At 48.7% G+C, this 18,949-nt stretch overlaps 2 protein-coding genes across 2 annotated transcripts in view; one reads left to right on the top strand and one right to left on the bottom strand.

Moving 5' to 3' along the window:
- The first annotated feature begins 304 nt into the window (after positions 1 to 304).
- Cldn5 (claudin 5) lies at positions 305 to 1,761 on the top strand. Its single transcript, XM_034515277.2, has one exon. It carries the CDS (start codon positions 464 to 466, stop codon positions 1,118 to 1,120), a length of 657 nt encoding a protein of 218 aa, XP_034371168.1. The 5' UTR covers positions 305 to 463; the 3' UTR covers positions 1,121 to 1,761.
- A 2,263-nt stretch (positions 1,762 to 4,024) lies between these two features.
- The window catches only part of Cdc45 (cell division cycle 45), a 28,019-nt gene continuing 13,094 nt past the window's right edge, over positions 4,025 to 18,949 (bottom strand). The window contains exons 10-19 of the mRNA XM_034515250.2: positions 18,721 to 18,840; positions 17,988 to 18,119; positions 17,660 to 17,758; positions 16,061 to 16,222; positions 10,066 to 10,204; positions 9,905 to 9,988; positions 8,185 to 8,303; positions 7,928 to 8,004; positions 5,424 to 5,490; positions 4,025 to 4,149 (exon numbers count right to left, since the gene is read on the bottom strand). Coding sequence (XP_034371141.1) covers positions 5,426 to 5,490; positions 7,928 to 8,004; positions 8,185 to 8,303; positions 9,905 to 9,988; positions 10,066 to 10,204; positions 16,061 to 16,222; positions 17,660 to 17,758; positions 17,988 to 18,119; positions 18,721 to 18,840 — 997 coding nt within the window. The 3' untranslated portion in view covers positions 4,025 to 4,149; positions 5,424 to 5,425. The remainder of the gene's footprint in view (positions 4,150 to 5,423; positions 5,491 to 7,927; positions 8,005 to 8,184; positions 8,304 to 9,904; positions 9,989 to 10,065; positions 10,205 to 16,060; positions 16,223 to 17,659; positions 17,759 to 17,987; positions 18,120 to 18,720; positions 18,841 to 18,949) is intronic.

Genomic DNA, 18,949 nt, shown 5'->3' on the forward strand with positions numbered 1-18,949 from the left:
TGGTGGGTGTAGGCTAGAGGTCGTGCTGTTAACATGGCGAGACTAGGACACACAGATCGCCTGTGAATCCACCAAGATCAGCCTCAACTGATAGGGGGCTGAAACTGGTAGGGTCTCAGACTGCTTGGCACTGAGGGGTGCCGGTTCGGGTGAGCAAGACTAGTCTTGTTTCAGTAACTGTAGCTGTCGGGGGTCGGGGGTCTGCGATTGGCTGTGGGCCTAAAGTCTGCTCATGGATTGGCTGATCTAGCTAGGGGGGCTGTGCCCTGGGGGTAGAGTCCGCCCCCGAGACTTCAAATAAGACATCCCCAACAGGCTACTGCAGAGTTGGTGTGGTAGAAACCTCTGTTCTGCTCAACTGCTGGAGGCTCCGAACAGAATCAGCTCCGAGCTCACAGCCCAGGCTGCGCAGAGCACACCCGGAGGCCCAAAGTGCCGTCGGGTGAGCATTCAGTCTTTAGCCATGGGGTCTGCAGCGTTGGAAATTCTGGGTCTGGTGCTGTGTCTGGTAGGCTGGGTGGGCTTAATCCTGGCGTGTGGGCTACCCATGTGGCAGGTGACTGCCTTTCTGGACCACAATATTGTGACGGCGCAGACGACTTGGAAGGGGCTGTGGATGTCGTGCGTTGTGCAGAGCACCGGGCACATGCAGTGCAAGGTGTATGAGTCTGTGCTGGCGCTGAGTGCGGAGGTACAGGCAGCTCGGGCACTCACCGTGGGCGCTGTGCTGCTGGCGCTGGTAGCACTCTTTGTTACCTTGACTGGCGCCCAGTGCACCACCTGCGTGGCCCCGGGTCCAGTTAAGGCACGGGTGGCACTCACAGGAGGAGCGCTTTACGCACTGTGCGGGCTGCTGGCACTCGTGCCGCTCTGCTGGTTCGCCAACATCGTGGTCCGCGAGTTCTATGATCCGGCGGTGCCGGTGTCTCAGAAGTATGAGCTTGGCGCTGCGCTTTACATCGGCTGGGCAGCCTCCGCACTGCTCATGTGCGGCGGCGGCCTCGTTTGCTGCGGTGCCTGGGTCTGCTCCGGGCGCCCAGAGTTCAGCTTCCCGGTCAAGTACTCGGTGCCGCGGCGGCCCACGGCCAACGGCGATTACGACAAAAAGAACTACGTCTAAGGGCGGGAAGCATGGCGGGGCTCTCCCCGCAGCTAAGCCCGCGATGGGAAAGACTGATGCGGGACGCCGCGTGTGGATGACGACCACCACAGGGTTGCACAGCGCAGACTTGAGGCAAGTCAAGCTGGGTTCGGACGAGACTTGCCTGCTCTTACAGAAGGTCCGTTGACCGGCACTATCCAGGCCCTGCTCAGAACAGACTACAGACAAGTCCTTGTGAGGACTTGACGGACCTTTTCTTCTATGCACAGTTGGCCATGATGTGGGGTGGAACTCTTTAAGATTTAATCGGTCAAGTAGACACCAAACTGCCTCTAACTCTTCCTATTGAGAGACCCTGGGGAGCGCTGGATGCTATCTTAATGTTCAGTGGCACCTGTTGACCTGAAAGGGCAGCTGGAGAAACCCTGGGTTTGCCAGAGGGATGTGTTTAAAAGGGCATTTTCTTTGTTAGTGGAGAGGAACCTACTGAATCAAAGGGCTTGGCCCGGACCTGGTCTCACTCCAGCACTCCCCCGAGGGGGGGGGGGGGGGCCTGTAGGTACCCGAGCCTTAGAGGGGTTGCCTTCCTCCTCGAAGCTTGGGGTTTGGGGGGTGGGCCGGGCAAGAATTTGCTTAGTAAATGGTTTGAACACTTTCAACTGTGTCCTGTCCTCCGTCCAGCACCCTATTCATCCAATCACCCACCAACCCCTCTCCTCAAAGGCTCCCTGTAGGGCTTTCTCCAGTTTTCAACTGGGAGAAGCAGTTACACTCGCAGGAAGCTAAGAATGTGGACAGAAGATCCATGGCCAAGTGCTGGGATACAGGAGGGGAGGCAGACCCCAGGAGAGGATCCAGCAGGAGCTTCATATCCTGGGAATGGGAACTTGGGTGCTGGGAAGTGCTGTGGGTGGGTAGCTAGGTTGCTGGCTCTCCCAGGAATATACCCAGTGCTTTTCCTCCAAGTGCTTGCTCAGCTCCAAGTATCAAGTGGCCACTTACAAGTGCACACAGCCAGACCAAGCACTTCCCTCATGTGTGGGAGACACGCTCCATGAAGGATGTGTACAGACTTCAGCTGACTGCAGTATTTTAAGTTGCTATGGAGAGGCACTTGCCCAGGGCAGCGGGGTCTGACTCCAGCCCTTTGTCCTAGCTCCTCTGGCTAGTGTGGCTCTAAACAGGGTTTAAGGTTTATGGGTTTGTGCCCACCTTGCTGATAATGCACCTATGCTGACAACTACAGAGAATCTTGGGTATTACTATCCTGGGGTAAAAAAAGGTCCAGCCAGGACTTGGGAAAAGATCCCATGAGGGTAAAGCAAGTAAAACCAACAGCCAAAGAAAGCTTATTGTTCTATTTGGGCAATTTTACCTTTTGCTAAAAGGCCAGAAGCAGGAATGCACAGTGGGTGGGGAAGGGGCTGCAGTGAGGCATACAAAGCCCAGCCAGCAGGAAGGCTGGGGATCTGCCACCAACCCTGGCCTCAAGAAGTCTGCTGGGCCACATCCAGTACCAAGTCTTTCAGGCTGGGTGCCTCATGGTGGGGAAGGAAGTTAAAACCTAAGGATGTGAGCTTAGAGAGACTCAGGACAGACTCTGGAATTGGGGACAGAGAAGGCAAGGGGAAGCATACAGGGAAGCTGACTTTCCTCAGGCCCCATGAGACAGCCTCAGTGGAAGACCTCATTGAATCAAGATGAACTTAGTCCAGCAGGTGCATGTGCAGGAGGGATCAAGGGCAGCCCTAAGCTTGGGAACATGTGATTCTAGATCTGGCCCTGTGCCCTAGCAGGACAGTGTACGGTTCCTTTATGCCAGCACACTTGGCTGGTGGTGTACCCTTCTCACAGAGGTCTTTTCCCAGTATAGAGTACAGGAAGGCAGCTGCTCTGAGGACTTCCAAATGGCCAGGGTGGCTACGTGAAGGCAGTTAGCTGATGGCACTACAGTGGTCCAGGAAGAGCCAGCCCCTACCCAGCTCCCACCTATTATACTCCCCGATTTCCTGCCGGGCAGTCTGGGCTCCTCGCCATTGACTTAAAACTATTCATCAGTATTTGGAATAGGGAGATGTCTTAGGCTACATAGTGAGACCCTGTCTCAAAAAAACCAAACACTCTACAACAAAACAAAACTGGAGGGAAAAAAAGAGAAACCTTTGTGAACAGCTCCTTCTAGGGTTGTGTGCCATCCTGCCTTTCTTAGGAGCTCAGATGCCCACAAGTGGGTATCTCTTTCTACCATGTCTGCTTTCTAGTGCCTATGTCCCCAGGCAGTAATCAGCCCCTTTTCACCATCCAACCTCTCTATACTTACCTGCTCCAGGGACAATGACAGATGGCTCCACCATCCTAAGACACCCTTGCTTTCCTGAAGGTGTTAGAGGCCAGAATTCCACTACAGTCAAAATATTCTGATGGGGTGTGAGTAATGTTGACAGAGCCTGGGGACACTGTTTCTGTTAAGACCCTACTCAGAGGTTAGCTTTCCTTGGTCTGAGGCCTTCCCCCTGATTCTTTCTCATTTGCAAAGCACTGTGACCTCTGTGCCTGCAAGGACAAGGCATCTGAAGAGGTCCTTTATGGCAAGTTGAAGGCCATGGTGGAAGGATAGCCAAGACAGTGACAGTGCTAGGCAGGCAGAGTCAGGTCCTTCTTGGCATTGCTGAGCCGTGGCCATCACAGGTGCTGGTTGTGAAGACACTGGGTACTGAAGAGCCCAGCCTCTGCCCATTGCCATCAGGCCAGGAGAGCAGGTGAGGAGAGGCAGGAAAGACTTTGTCCTAGGATTGAACAGAGATGTCTCTATGCCTCCTATGTAGCACAGAAGATTACGGCACACAGAAACAAGGTTTCCCTGGATCCCAAGAAGGCTCAGAGTACTTTTAAGTACCAATGTAAGATCACAGACACAGAGGGGAAGAACATCAAACATTTTATTAAAAACAAACACATCGTCTCACATTCAAATGTTATCTTACAATTGAATAGTGGCCAGGTGATATAAATAAGGAAAAGGAGGTCACTTCTGGGGAAATCAAATCCTGGAAGAAAAAAAAAGTTTCCTACAATTCATCCTTTCTCTCCAGTGCATCAAACAAACTAGAGTAGGCCTTCCCATGGCGTGATGGGCTACTGCTTCTCAGCAGCTTCAACAGGAGGGCGAGGGTGAGTTTGGCCATCCCGGATCTACGGAGGTACTCACTGTCCTCTCCCATTCCCTATGGAGTCTGAATGGAGCCTGTCTGGCCACCTGTCCTGCCCGGGCAGCTTCATGGCTTGTGTACAAGGGCCTTCCCTTGCCCGGCAGTCTCTTGCTTCCCCCCATTATGTAGCAGCATCTTCCCCTTCCCTCCCAGTTATACCCCTGCTTGGTAGCCAGACACACACAGCAGAGCTACTGACAATGCAGGAGAGAGGCTTGCCTCCAGTCAGCCCTGGCACGTGTTGCTCCCCACAATCTCAGTACACACTTGCCACCTGTGGGTTCCTTTTTGGAGTTACACTAATTTAAAGTTAAACTTACCTGGCTCAAGTCACTGCTGACTACCTACAAGTCTGACCAAGGATTTCCAAGTCCAGTCTAGACACCTTCCTTAATATGGCCCCTAGTGCTCATATTATCCTGACTAAATGAAGTTCCTGAGACACACTAGGCCATCCTGTTCCCCCATAGCTTAGGTTTAACATTGACAGGGTAGCCCCAGACTGAAGAGCTCCTTATATCAGAGGCTTGGAAAGGCTGCCTGGCCAAATGGCGGCTGAGATGGTCACACAAGCATAGGAGAAAACTACTCCACTTTCCCATGTGGCCCCTCAAAAAGAAGGGTCATGTGGGAGAATAGTGAGGGAAGTGTTCTGGACCATAATGGACTGTCAGTAACATGCAGTAGGCCTCTCAGGATACCTGTGTACTGCTGAGAGCCCACACAGAGCCAACAGCTTGCTTTCTCATTAAAGACTGAGTGCAGAAAAGTCCAGAGTGCCACTTCTGTGGCTGTGGCTGTGGCTGTAAGAGACTGGGTGGCCCCTGGGGCTGGCACTAGATAACCTGTATGTCAAACATAAAATCTGAGGTCATTCCGGGAAGGGGGGCTGTGGTGGTGGTGTCAAAGCACTTTTGAGAAAATTAATTAATTTTGAGAAATTAATTAATTAATTAATTAATCTTTCTCAAAAGTGCTCCATTGTGGCTTTGCTGGCATTCTTAAGAATTCCTGGGAAAAATCTCAAGACCTTCCTCTGATGGGAAATACAAGTGAATGCCTCTGTTGAGGGACACAAAAGCAGGAGTCAGGGCCGACCCACCCATGCTTACCCTCAGGACAGCAGCGACACAAGTGCATCCAGGAACTTGCTCCGGTCCTCAGCTTTCAGCTCAATTACTGAAGTAATGAAAGGAAAACATCTTGTGAGCAGGGAGGAGTGAGAAACAAGGCATGGTACATGGCCTCCCACTCCTCCCTCAGCCTGACAACCCCATCGCATTCCACACTGCAGGCTCCTGCCAGGCCTGGAGCATTCTGCAGTGTTTGATTTCATCTCTTTCCCACTGTACTCCCTATTTCATCTGTTGGCTACACTGTGGAGGGGCCAGAGCCTTCTGCAAGGACGACCATGGTATGCAGGGTAAACAATGCCAGTCAGTAGAGGGAATACAAAGCATGCAACAACCCTGACACAGACCCTGATACTGCCTGTCCCCAGTGTTGCAGGCCACATCAGCCCTGCTCTGCGGTGTACCTCAGCTTCAGTGTCCTCTTCTGGAGAGGACACAACACAAACTACTTGTGTTTTGAAGGGCAGACAGGTTCAGAGAGGTATGATAAAGCAAAGCTAGGCACCGAAGAGGGCTTGCTTGCTGAAGTGAGGTGCTCCATACAGCTGGTCAGCTCCCCAGATACAAAGCCTTGTTCACCAGGCTGATAGTGACCATACTTATTTCCACACTTGCTGCCTCTGGCTCTCAACCAACAGAGGAAGCCAGGGAGCCTGCAGCCTAACCTGTCCCTGTGCAACAAAGGTGGGCTGTGGTCAACCCATCCCCATCACAGGCAGGAAGCAGGAGCTGCTGCTCACGGTGGACCAACCCCACAATGCCATAGATAGCTACATCTGCTTGGCCCAAAGAAGCCTGCCTGAGACAGTACAGGCAACCTGAACACAGACAAGTTAGTGTTGGGGAATCAGAGCATGGTAATGTAAGAAATGCCCTTTCTGAGAGATGCAGATAAAATACTGAGGTAGCTGGGCATAGTGGTGTCAGCATTCGGGAGGCAGAGGTAGCCTCGTCTACAAGGTAAGTTCTAGGATAGCCAGAGCTACATTAGAAAGACCTTGTCTTAAAACCAACCTATCCACAACCAACCACAACAACAATAAAACAAAAATAAACAATCAAAAAAACTAAAAACAAACCGAGGTGTGGAGTGAGCTGTTCCCCAGGTTCCTCTGTTGAGACCCCAACCTCCAGTATCTCAGAATATGATACCTTAAGTCAGGACCCTCAAACAGGTAAAATAAGGTGCCGAGGGTGTGTCCTACGCACAACACTAGTGTCCTTGTAAGAAGACATCAGGGCGTAGACATACATAGAGGGGTTTCAGAAAGAAAGAAGAAACCATGTAGCTAAGGTAAGTAGCCAGTCATACTGACTTCAAGCGACAGGCATGGCATTGAGAGGGATCAGCCTGTGGAACTCACCAGGCAGCCTAGTGAGCCACCAGCAGTAGTGCAATGTCAAGTCTGTTTTACTGTAAAATGTGTCAGTGAGGGAGGGGCTGGAGACGGCTCAGCAATTAAAAGCACTTGTTACACTCCTAGAGAGTGGTCCAGGCTCAATTCCTAGCACCCAAACGGTGGCTCACAACCATCTATAATCCCAGTTCCAAGAGATCCAACAGGCATGCACACGGTGCACACACACGCATGCAGGCAAAACATCCATACACATAAAATAAAATAAATAAAGCAGAAAACAGATGTGAGTGAGAACGAGGCAGGGCCAGCACTGCAGTGCAGCACTCTCATCCCAGCACTTGGCAGGCAGAGCAGTGTCAATCTTGGTGACTTCTAGTCAGCCTCGTCTACACAGTGAGATCCTATCTCAAAAATGAGACATGGGCAGCCAGAGCTATAGAGACTTCACAAAACAAAAACAAAAACAAAAAACCAACAATCTCGCCCCCCCCAAACCCTCCAACAACCAAAACCCAAACAAACCAAAACCCAAGACAACAAAACCAGCCAACTAAATCAACAAAAAAGAGCAGTCTGATACCCAATCTTTACACTTGGAAAGCTTAGGCAGAAAAACTATAAGAACCAGGCCAGCTTTGGAGATATATATATATATCCGGTCAGGCACGAACCAAGTTGTGTGCTGCTCTATCTGGTGGTCACCGGACTAGGCCTTTTCATTCTGATTCACCTAACACAGCAAGTGCGATGCCTCGCAGGGTAGAGTGCTGTAGAGTGCTTGAGCCCCACAGGTAAGGCCTTTCTTGTTGCCAGCTTTGGGTTGTTTCCTTTTGAACATGAGGAAAACTGGCTTTCCCAGTGAGGCTTGATCTCTAGAGTCACCACAGCCTGCCCTTCAGGGTGGGAGATGGTTTCAGGACAAGGCAGTAAGGCTGCATGCAGGCCTGTACTTTCCCAGCAAGAGTTTTGAGGATTCTGAGGGCAGCTTTGCTGAGGGCTGTTTTGGAAGAGCAGGAGGACTGCTGCCTGGGTACCTTCATCACCAGCTTGCCTTGTTCCAGGGCCAATGGCGGCCTGGAAGGTATGAAGGCAGAAGTGTGACCACTGAGCAGAGACACTCACCTGAGAGGTCAAAGTAGTTATGTAGAGTCCGAGAGCTGGTGCTTTCTGCTGCCTTCTCAAATGCCCGACCAAAAAAGCTGAAGGCATAGGACAGACACATTGGAAGACAAACCACAGACAATAGACCCTTCCCAACCTGGCCCTGTGAGAGACACTGAAGGGCAAAAGCCACTTAGGCTCCGCAGAGTTGGTGGCCAGTGTGCTGACACACCAGGGCCTTTAGTCTTGTTGTCCCAGGACAAGAAGAAGCTGCTCACTTCTTTCTATCCGAGCTATCAGTCTCTGGGGGGATGCCCACCACGGTCACTGTGCCCTGCTCTATGCTCAGCGGGGCGGCCATCACCAGGGGCAGCAGCTTGCAGCGTCGATTCTTTGTCTATGGAGACAGGGGCACTCTTGGTTACAGCACTGTCATTCTCGGCTTGCAGGGTAGAGCACACTGTTCAGCATCTAGAGACTCTTAACAGCAGCAGGCCACCCCTAAAGCCTCCAGGGGTGCAGTCAGCAGTGGACATGCTACAATTCCAACTTGATATTTTGGCTCTCAGCATCCAGTTATCTACAGGCTTGAACCCTCTTAGTGCCCTAGCCTTGCAGGATCAGCCCTTGCTTTTGTCTGATCACCACCTCCAGGTCTCTAGGAGCACCTCCTAACACCTCTGCCTTGGTCTATTTTCCTTCCTCTCAGTATATGCCTCTGCTGGAAATTCATTCATGCACTCACGCCTCCTGGGGCCCTCCTGCACAGTTAGGCGGTGAGGTTTCCCTCTCATACTACCATCAAGATAACCAACTAACTAACTGTCCTAGTTTACCTTTACTGTGAGCCAGTGTATGAAATGGGCACTTGGTGGTTGTTAAGTCAATGGTGGGTGATAACTGACTAGACCTGTGAAGTGGCTGTCTTCTACGGATAAGGAAAGAGAGGTGCAGAGGTCAGATATTCTTTCTCACAACTGATACATGAGGTTGAGATCTGAATGAAGCCAACACAATTGCAAAGTTCTTGTTTGGTCTCGTTCATCTTTTGACATTTTAGTCATTCTTAGCAGGTGGCAGGGGAATGGTTCCAGGAACACTGTGGACACTCAAATCCAAGAATGTCATGTTTCTCATGAAAACACTATCAGTTTTATATATAATTTTATATATAATTGCACACCCTCTCCTACACTGCAATCATCTCTAAGTACTTATATTACCCAATGCAATGCCTACACATCACTTCACTTGCATAAAGCCAGTGCACAACAGACACAAGTCTTGTTTCTTATAAGTTTCTCAAACAAATTCTTTTTGGTGCCGGGATCAGATATACTGACAGGGCCTCACTCATACTAGGCAAGGTTCCACTACTGAGCTATATACTCAGTCTTCCTGAGATAGCTGTGATCAAAGACTGGCTGTGTCTGAGGAGGCAGAGCCCATGGAGACAGCATTAATTATCTTCAAAACATTAACATCATTGTTTTACTGGTTGACTCACAGCCTGAGTAAATTTCAACTTCCTGACTCTCTTCAGAAACCTCATCCTGAAGTCACTACCAACTATCCTTTCTGCATCTCTGCCTAGCAGCTGGCTTAGGGCCTGTCTAAATACCAGCTGAGTTACACTGTGTTCCAAGAAAGGTATTAGGGCCACAAACCTACAGAGACATTATCCAAACCTTTGTTGGGAACAAGGTGTGTATGACTAACTCCATCTTTTCCTGATTTGCCACAGATGAACCTAAGCCCCAGCTGCATGGTGTCCAGGGGTCCCTCCTCCTTATCTGAGTGACATAAATAGTGAATGCTAATACTAGAGCCTGTAGGGAACTGGAAGGCTCCTAGAGGTTAGGGAGTTAAAATATGGCCCCAAATCAGTTGGGGACAGTGTGGGTAAGCCCAGGTCATCCCTGACTGTGCTCTGCACTACACCTGCCCTCCTGTACACATGCCGTTGCCACCTCATCCCCACTCCATGTGAGTCCTCACCGAGAACACAAAGGACTTGAGCAGATGTCTGCTGAGCAGACTCAAGGACGCTGGCTTGGAGAACAGTGTGACATCTGGAGTGCCCTAAAAGGGGAAGAGAGACGGTCAGAGAAGGCCACCAGAGGGTACGGCTTGGCACTGCATGAGTAAGGAAGCCTGACCTCCATGAGTGAGCAGTAGAGAAAAGGGCCCTGGGAGGTGACGAGGTTGGTGCAGAGACAGCTGGCGATGGTCTGCTGCGTGGCTTGGAGGTGCTTCTTGGCGAGCTCCAGACCCAGGTACAGCTTGTCCAGGTTACCCCTGAAACAGCAGACACGGCTTATGTGATGCTGCTTGAACACTCTTCCTAAAGTGTCAAGGTCAAATAGATTGCTTGATTCTTGATTCAAGAAGGAGTTTAGAGGTAAAAATTTATCTTCTCTCCCCCTGAGTTCCTCTTCACATGAAAGGAAGAAACAATTTAAAAAAGTATAAACACAGCGATGGAGTAAGAGAGTCAAATGACTCTAGGATCAAAAGACAGAAGACTTAATCCCAGCACTTGGGAGGCAGAGGCAGGCGGATTTCTGAGTTCGAGGCCAGCCTGGTCTACAGAGTGAGTTCCAGGACAGCCAGGGCTACACAGAGAAACCCTGTCTCGAAAAAACAAACAAAAAAAGACAGAAGATGCATGGGTATGGTGGCGCACACTTATAATCCCAGCATTCAGGAAAATTGTGAATTTGAGGTTAGCCTGGGCTACAAAACAATATAGGAATCTAAGATCTAAACAGAGATCACATAAGGAGGACCCAAGAAGGTACCTGGAGGGCTCCAACAGGATAACCTAGGCAACGGGTGGGGAAAATATAGACTCCCCACATTCACTCAACAGATAAGAGAATTTGCCTCTCTGAATATTTTAAATGAACACTCTAGAAAAGTAGGGCTGGCCTTCAACTCTGTGCCCAACAAGTTGACACCCAGATACCCAGGGCTCCATCAAGAGTCCGTAACTTCTTTCCTAAATATAAAACACCAGATTATCTGAGAACCACTTATGGCTTCAAGAGGGGTAAGGGTGGGATGGGGGGAAGAGCCCAATAGAAATAGACGGTTAGAGATCAAATGAAACTCAAAATGACTCCATTATGTTCTGAGAGAAAAAAGCAAGTGTGGAGCTGCAGAGCCTGGGGCCATAAACTGAAGTGACTGGTCTGCAAACTCACGGCAATGAAGGAAACAAGCTAGAACAGATCTGAAAGTCTCTGTTAGTGGACAGGGCTAGGCATTTCTAAACAAACAATGATCAAAACCAGGTGTGATGGCACACACAGCAGCCTTGGTATTTGGGAGGCTGAGGCAGGAGGATCATAAATTTGACAGCAGGCTGAGAAACGTACAGATAAATAAACTTAAAAAAATAAAAAAAGAACAACCAAGAATCGAAAGGACTCCGACTTTTTATTAGCAGTGTCAGCTGCTGGAGGGCAGGGCACACGAACTGACAGTCAACAGGAAACTGCCTCCAACCTCAACTCTAGGAGCAAAACCAAAGATCATTGTGTGACACAGAGGGATGCAGGGTGCCCACTCTATGTGCTCCCCTTCTCTAAAAGCTATCTGAGAACTGTGCTCTAGGAATACACATTTGTGGTGACAGCAGAAAGGGTGACATGTGGGGGCTCAGTCATGGCGCTTGCCACACAAGTGTGAAGACTTAAATTCCATCCCTAGCACCCATGTAAAAAGCTGGGCACAGTGGGGACATGCCTATGACACTAGCATTGAGGTGGTGGAGACAATAGGTTCTGGGGTTTGTGTGGCCAGCCGGCAGGCTGAATTGGTGAGCTCAAGGTTCAGTGAGATCTCCTGTCTCAAAAACTAAGGTGGAGAACTTAAGGAAGATATCCAACACTGACCTCTGGCCCCCCCATGTACACAAACATGTACACAGAGATGACCTCTGGCCTCTGCAGGTACACACATACATGTCCAGACAGAGATGACCTCTGGCCCCTCACCCTACATATATATGTACAGACAGAGATGACCTCTGGCCCCTCAACCCACACACATACATGTACACATACACACAGACTACTTGTTCAAAGAACTGGGGAGAAAACGGGTAGGAAACAGATCTGAAAAAGGAAGCAACTAAATCACATCTTCCAACGGTGCTGGAGAGCTGGCTCATTGCTTAGGACCGCTGTCTATTCTTTTAGGGAACCTGAAAGCTCCCAGCATTCATGTGGTAGCTCATGGCTGTTCATAACTCAGTTCTAGGGAAGCTGACACACTCTTCTGACCTTCACAGGCACCAGGCATGCATGTGCTGTACACACAGACCTGCAGGCAAAACACTCATACACAAAACACAATTTACAAACATTTGGAAAACAAAAACAAACTGTCACTCAACCACACAACACAACAGCGCACATAGAGTATAGAAGCAAACACATATGTTCTAACTTGTGAGAAAGGAGACACCAGGCTGTTGCATTACCTGCATCACCGTGGGCGCTGGGGGTCAGTGATACGCAGCGTAATCGGAAGCCGGATGCCAAGACTGAGAGAGCTTTGCCTTGTTACTCAAAAGCAGATGAGTGTAAGGGGACAGAGTGAACTAACTCCATGGACCCATGGTACAGTGCAAGGGAACCTGGTAAGTAAGGAGTGTGTGCGGATCCAGGGCAGTGGAGCTGCAAGAGTCTCCAGAGCTTCTGTCTACATTGCCCCTCGCTGAGAACTGCTGAGAGCGAGGCAACAGAGCTAGAGGGAACGGTAGGGAAAGGAATGGGACTGAGAGTGGTTGGGAAGCAGGGTTTAGCATGTGCCAGACCCTAGGGTCTAACCCTGCACAGCAAACAAAGAGAGGCAGACAGAGAGCATGCACTGGGACCACAGTGCTGCCTTGGAGGACCGACTGGCACAGCAAGCAAGGAAATTCACTACAGGGAATCCAGACAGGGAAGGAAGCACAACCGGTGCCATCCACAGACTCCGTGATCTCTTACATCCAAAAGCGTAAAGAATCCACAGGAAATTGTTAGACAAAGAGTTCTGCAAGGCGGTGGGAAAGGATACATGATAAAGACACAGAGATTGCATCTATTTCCATATAGTAGCCATGCAAAAACCAAAACTGAGCTTGAGAACACACCTAACAGTTATGTAAAGTTAACAAAAGAAGGGGCTGGTGGGGAGATTGGAGGTGAAGGTGCTTGCTGCACCAACCTGGAATCCACATTAAGGAGGAAGAGATCAGATTCTACTGGACTGTGGACCTCCACACACATCTATCCCATCATGCACATGTGCGCGTGCACGCACGCACGCACGCACGCACACACACACACACACACACACACACACTAATATTTTAAAATTTTAACAGAATAAGTATAAAGTTCACACGCTGTTAATAAGGCAATATTCAGCCAAGTGAAGCTGTGTAGCCTGTAATCCCAGTGTTCGCAGGCAGAGTCAGGAAGACTAGAAATTTAAGGTCATCCTTGGCTACATATCAAGTTCAAGGTTAGCCTGGGCTCCATCTGCTCCCAAAACAGAGTGAACTACAGATAGAAAACAGAAATGAACCTCTTCAGGAACTGGTGAGCTGCTGATCCCAAGATTAAATTCAAGTTACCTAGAAGAGCAGAAAAATCCTAAAGAAGAAAACGGGAAGAGTCACGTTTCCTAGCACAAAGATGCTACAAAGGTACAGCATCACCAGTGTGGTCCTGGCATAGCGCCAGTAACCTTACACGGATGGACGAGAGCTGCAGGGTGAAGTGCGTCTTTATTCTGATTCTTAATACAAGTATTAAAATAGTTCAATGGCAGGAGGAAAAAAATTAGCAAATGTCTCAAGGAGAAGTAGGTGGCCATGTAAAAAAAAGAGTGAAATCGGAGGTCAGTGGAAGGCTCATGGAGTTCAATCCTGGGACCCCGTGATGGTAGGGAAGAACTTTCACGTTGTCCTCTGACCTCCGCACACACATAAATAAATGCAGGAATAAATTTTACAAAGAATAAAGTTGTATATTTTCTTGTACTAACAACAAAAATTAATGTCCAAGAGTCATACACTCAGTGTAAGTGAGAAAACCGTGCTTAGCAGAAATGAACAACGTGAAGTCTGTCATTTGGATTTAGCAATGGTTTCTCAAGAGCAACACCCAAAGCACAAGAAACAACAGGAAAACTGGATGATCTGGACACCATCAAAATTACTATCTAACTGACAAGTGGGAGATTTAAATAGACAGCTCTCCAAACAAGCTGCACAAATAGCCAGTCAGCACATAGAAAACACTACCCATCCTTAGCCCCAGTGAGATACAAACCAAAAGCACATGCTACCACTTCATACATCCACACACAGACCACAGTCTGGTAAAGATGTGGAAAAACCGCAGTCCTCAAACACTGCTGGTGGGTCCTGGAGCTGCCACGGTGGAAACAGCCTGGCTATTCCCCAGAAGGTTACATCAAGAACACACATAACTCCACAATTCTACTCCAGCACAAGGAGTGAAAACAACTACAAAAAAGCGTGTACTCGACTAAGGAAGACAGTCAGAAGATGGAAGAACCCATGTCTACCAGCTTACAAAATGGTCCATAAAGTGTGGACTATTCATCCAATGGACATGATCTATGATAAAGACAGGTCCTTCTATAAGCATAACCCATAGCACTAAGTGAGAGAAGCCACTAATGAGAGCAGTCTGCAGAGGCAGTGTTCAGGACTAGGAGGGCTGAAAGGTAATAGTAACGGGTACAGAGCTGCTTCTGGGTAACAGAGAAACTTGAAGGCTGCACAGTGCTGAAGTGTTGGGCATGCTCTTCTATGGGGGTACACTATATGTGTGTTTTGTTTTCACTATACTGCCCAAAATGGCTATCTTTCAACTTCTGAGCCTCCTGCTTCTACCTCTTAAGTACTGGGATTACGAGCAGGAGCCATGACTTATGGCTGCATCCTGTCTGTCTGTCTTTTGGTTTTTCAAGACAGGGTTTCTCTGTGTAGCTCTGGCTGTCCTGGAACTCACTCTGTAGACCAAGCTGGCCTCAAACTCAGAGATCCAACTACCTCTGCCTCTGGAGTGCTGGGATTAAAGGCGTGTGCCACCACCGCCCGCCAAAAACTGTATCTTAAAACTAAATATTTAGGAGGGAGGAAGGGGGGAGGGAGTGAGAGCGAGCGAGCTGAGGAAACCCAGAAAGTAGGATCCTGTATTTTTTTTTTGACTTTGTACAAAAAAAAATCAACAGAAAAGGCAGTTCTACTGAGTTAGAAAAGTAATCTGAACTAGGCTTTTCGTAAAACCTACAGAATTAAATTTAAATTAAATTTATAATATTTACATAAATAGAGTATTGTGGTCTGGTCCCCACCAAGTCATTATTAAAAACAGACAAACGAGAAGCTGGACATCATGGTACATGCTTTTATCCCCAGAACTTGGGAGGCTGGAACAAGTGAATGCCTGTGACTTTGAGGCCAACCTGGTCTATCTACATAAGCTAGTTCAAGGCTAACCAGGACTACAGTGAGATCCTCAAAACATGCAAGTAAACAAACTAAACAAATAAACAAAAGGAAATCAACAAATTACACAATGAGGTGCAGATCACCTTTGACATACAAGTATATGAGAAAGTCACAACTCCGAACCATCACAACTGGGAATGTCCTACTTCATGATTGAAAAACAAAAGGAAAAATAAAGATAATAAGAAGTAAAAATGAAGAACTGGAAGAAAAACAAGAGCGAATGACAATGCCTTAGGAGATTGAGAAGACAGAAGGAGAAAGAAGACAATCACAAAGGGAATGAAAAGGACTCCAGGACACTGGGGATGGTGGCACACATACATTACCAGTGCTAGCACTGGGAGGCTTGGGCAAAAGAAGCATAAATTTGAAGCCAGACAGGGCTATGTACTAAGGCCAGCCTGAGCTATGGGGACCTTATCTCAAAAAGAATAATAATAAAAAAAAAGACACTGGAGCTGGGCCAGCTTAGGACCAGCTTGCTCAGTGGCAGGGATTCCAACTTTGTAGTTCCCGTAGGACAAGACACTCTGATGCATCTTTGTGATTGGTCTCTGTGCAGGGTAAGGCTGAGGCCACAGAATAGCTGCCCAGATCATACTCATCACCTGGAGAGGCTATCGAGAGCCTGGATGAAGTGGTCTGTCCCTGAGCCATCTTTCTCCGGATTTTCCATTAGAGACATGGTGGCAAAGACGACATCACTGGCCAGGAATTTATGCTTGAACCCAAACTGAATGCTGAAAGTCTGTACACGCATGTCCTTCATCCTGTCCAGGAAGGAAGCAATGAACTTGTCACTCTTAACTTGTACACAAGCTCATATGCCTAGACCAGACTAAAAGATACCCTAAGTTACTCATAGGTCCCCAAGAATGTTCACTGTGACTATCACTTAGAGGATGAGGTAGGCCAAAACACCCAAACATGCAGGCCCTGCAGCCAACTGCCCTGACCTTGGTTGCTTGGCTGGTTCAGCAATGAATACTACATAGCCATCAGGCCTTGGGTATGGGCAAGGTTCTCATTTGTGCCCTAATGTCAGCCAGCCAGGCAGGAGCAGGCAGGCACTGGGCTTCAGTGGTACCTGAAGACCTGGTAGGACAGAGTATGCCTGCCCCTGGTGCCTTATTTCTGATTCCAGTATATCTGTCTACATCACAGTCCCAGGATTTAAAGGCCCTAAACACGCCAGACATGGTGGCACATATACTCAGTACTCCAGAAGCAGAGGCAGGTGGACTTTCTGTGAGTTCAAGTTTGGCCAGCCTGGTCTACAAGGTCTACATAGTGAGTTCTACCATATCTAGGATTCTGTCTCAAAACAAAAACAAAAACAAGATCCTAATCATTATAAGGAAAGTGTATTTTAGTTTATCTTTTTATTATTTTCATGAACTTATTATGTGAATGCATGTGTCTATGTGTACATGTGTCCAAAAAGGCCAGAATAGGGTATAGAATACCCCAGACATGGAGTTACAAGTAATTATGGGCCACTAGTCATGGAGCTGGGGGTCTGTCCTCTGGAAGGACAGCATGCACTTTTCTTTTCTTTTTTTTTAAATTAATTTATTCTTATTTTATGTGTATTGGTGCTTTGCCTGCGTGTACATTAGTTCGAGAGTCAGATCCCCTGGAACTGGAGTCACAGACAGTTGTGAGCTGCCATGTAGGTTCTGGGACTTGAACCCGGATCCTCTAGAAAAGCAATCAGTGAGTGTTCTTAACTGTTGAGCCATCTTTCTAGCCCAAGAAAGTGCATTTTTTTCCTGGTTTTTCAAGATAGGGTTTCTCAGTGTCCTGGAACTCACTCTGTAGCCCAGGCTGGCCTCGGATTCACAAAGATCCATCTGCCCTTGCTTCCCGAGTGCTGGGATTAAAGGCATGTGCCATCACTACCCAGCAAGAAAGTGCATTTGCAATCCAAAGAGAAGTCAAAATTTCATTAAGTTAGTTTGAGTCAAGCCCAGTAGTCTGTACATCCCTGGGGCCAGCTCTTATTTTTGCATCAGTGCAGGTGGATGGTTAAAGCAGAAGCCCTGTTTCTAAAAAGTGTAATCCGTGCTGGGTCACCCCTTTAATTCCCAGCAGAGGCCAGCCTGGGCTATAAACTGAGGTTCCAGGATGGCTAGGATTACACAGAAATCCTATCTCGAGAAAAAAGGAAAACAAAAACAAAAACATAATTGAGAAAAAGCACTTACCCAAATTTATTTGCAGATTCTTCAATCATTTCTCGCAGATTCTCCTTCAAGGAAACGTCCATGGACTGAAACTTCTGTTTCACTTGCTTCAGAGGAAGCCTAGAGGGAGCAGGCTGTATGACTGCGACAAGACACTGCCAGTAGGGAGGCCTGCCATGGGGTCCCTGCGCATGCCCACCAGGGATGTCTGGACAGGTGCACTCACCATATGCTAGGACATGGAGGAGGGACTGAACTTTACACATAAGTAAGTTACAATGGAGTAGGGGTGCTTTATGCCAGCAGGGTGGAGACAGGGTAGGAGGCTACAGGCAAGGCAATCACTTACCCCATGTCTGCAAGGAACTCCTGCAGCCGCTTCTGCCCATGCACGGACCAGAGCTTGAACCTGGCTGCCGTGTAGCTGGTGTTGTACAGGCTTTCATGGAGGGACCAGTGCTGGTACAGTACCAGGCAGAGGCTGGCTCCAAGGTCAAGGAACACATGTGGTGCCCACTGCTTATTACCTACCTGGAGCTGAGAGTGGCCTACAACCTTAGGTTGGTATGGACCCACCCAGAATTCTTAATGGACAGCTCTGTCTGTGGGACCCTCTTTTGTTGGGGCCTGCTTGGGGACAGTAGACCTTTGAGCTCTCTGACTCGTGCAGGGAACATCTGACGGAAGCCGTTTCTCCCTTTGACAGACCGAGAGGCACACAGCCCCTCGAGTCCATCGTCCCATGTCCGGCCTCTCCCCTAGGATCACACAGACTCTGCAGTCTTGCTGCTGCCTTGCCACTGCTCAACTGGACACTCTGTGCTTTTTGTCCCCATCAGTGCCCCTCCTTCCCAACTCCTAGGACCCAGGGATTGCAGTTCACTTTGCTTCAGCTTTCAGCAGCCTCCCGCATGACTCAGACATCATCTGTGGCCAGCAAATAGATCACAATCTCACTGCTCATAGGAGGACATGGCTGGCTCTATCATCATCACAGTGATGGAGCAGAAAGTACCTGCTGAGCAACATGCTAACAGCAGCGAGTGATGCCTCAACCCCAAGGTACTGAGCTGCCAAGATACTCATACTCAAAGGAGATCCGGGTGCAGTCTACAGAGAGCATGTCCTCCTCTGCCTCGTTCCGGTGGTTATGTCGGGACACGTGACGCTGCAGGACGCCAACATCAGTCACATACTTCATTCTGGAAGAAAGCGTGGTAGGCTGAACCAGCTCCCTCCCCAGCTGTCCCCGAAGGAGGGCTAAGGAAGTGTTTAGGTACACACCAGCCGGCTAGGGAGTGACAACACACA

This window comes from Arvicanthis niloticus, chromosome 12, assembly GCF_011762505.2.
Source record: "Arvicanthis niloticus isolate mArvNil1 chromosome 12, mArvNil1.pat.X, whole genome shotgun sequence".
Classification (NCBI taxonomy): Eukaryota; Metazoa; Chordata; class Mammalia; order Rodentia; family Muridae; genus Arvicanthis; species Arvicanthis niloticus.

Coding starts and splice junctions, on each gene's coding strand:
- Cldn5 (XM_034515277.2), top strand. CDS start 464: ATGGGGTCTGCAGCGTTGGAAATTCTGGGTCTGGTGCTGTGTCTGGTA.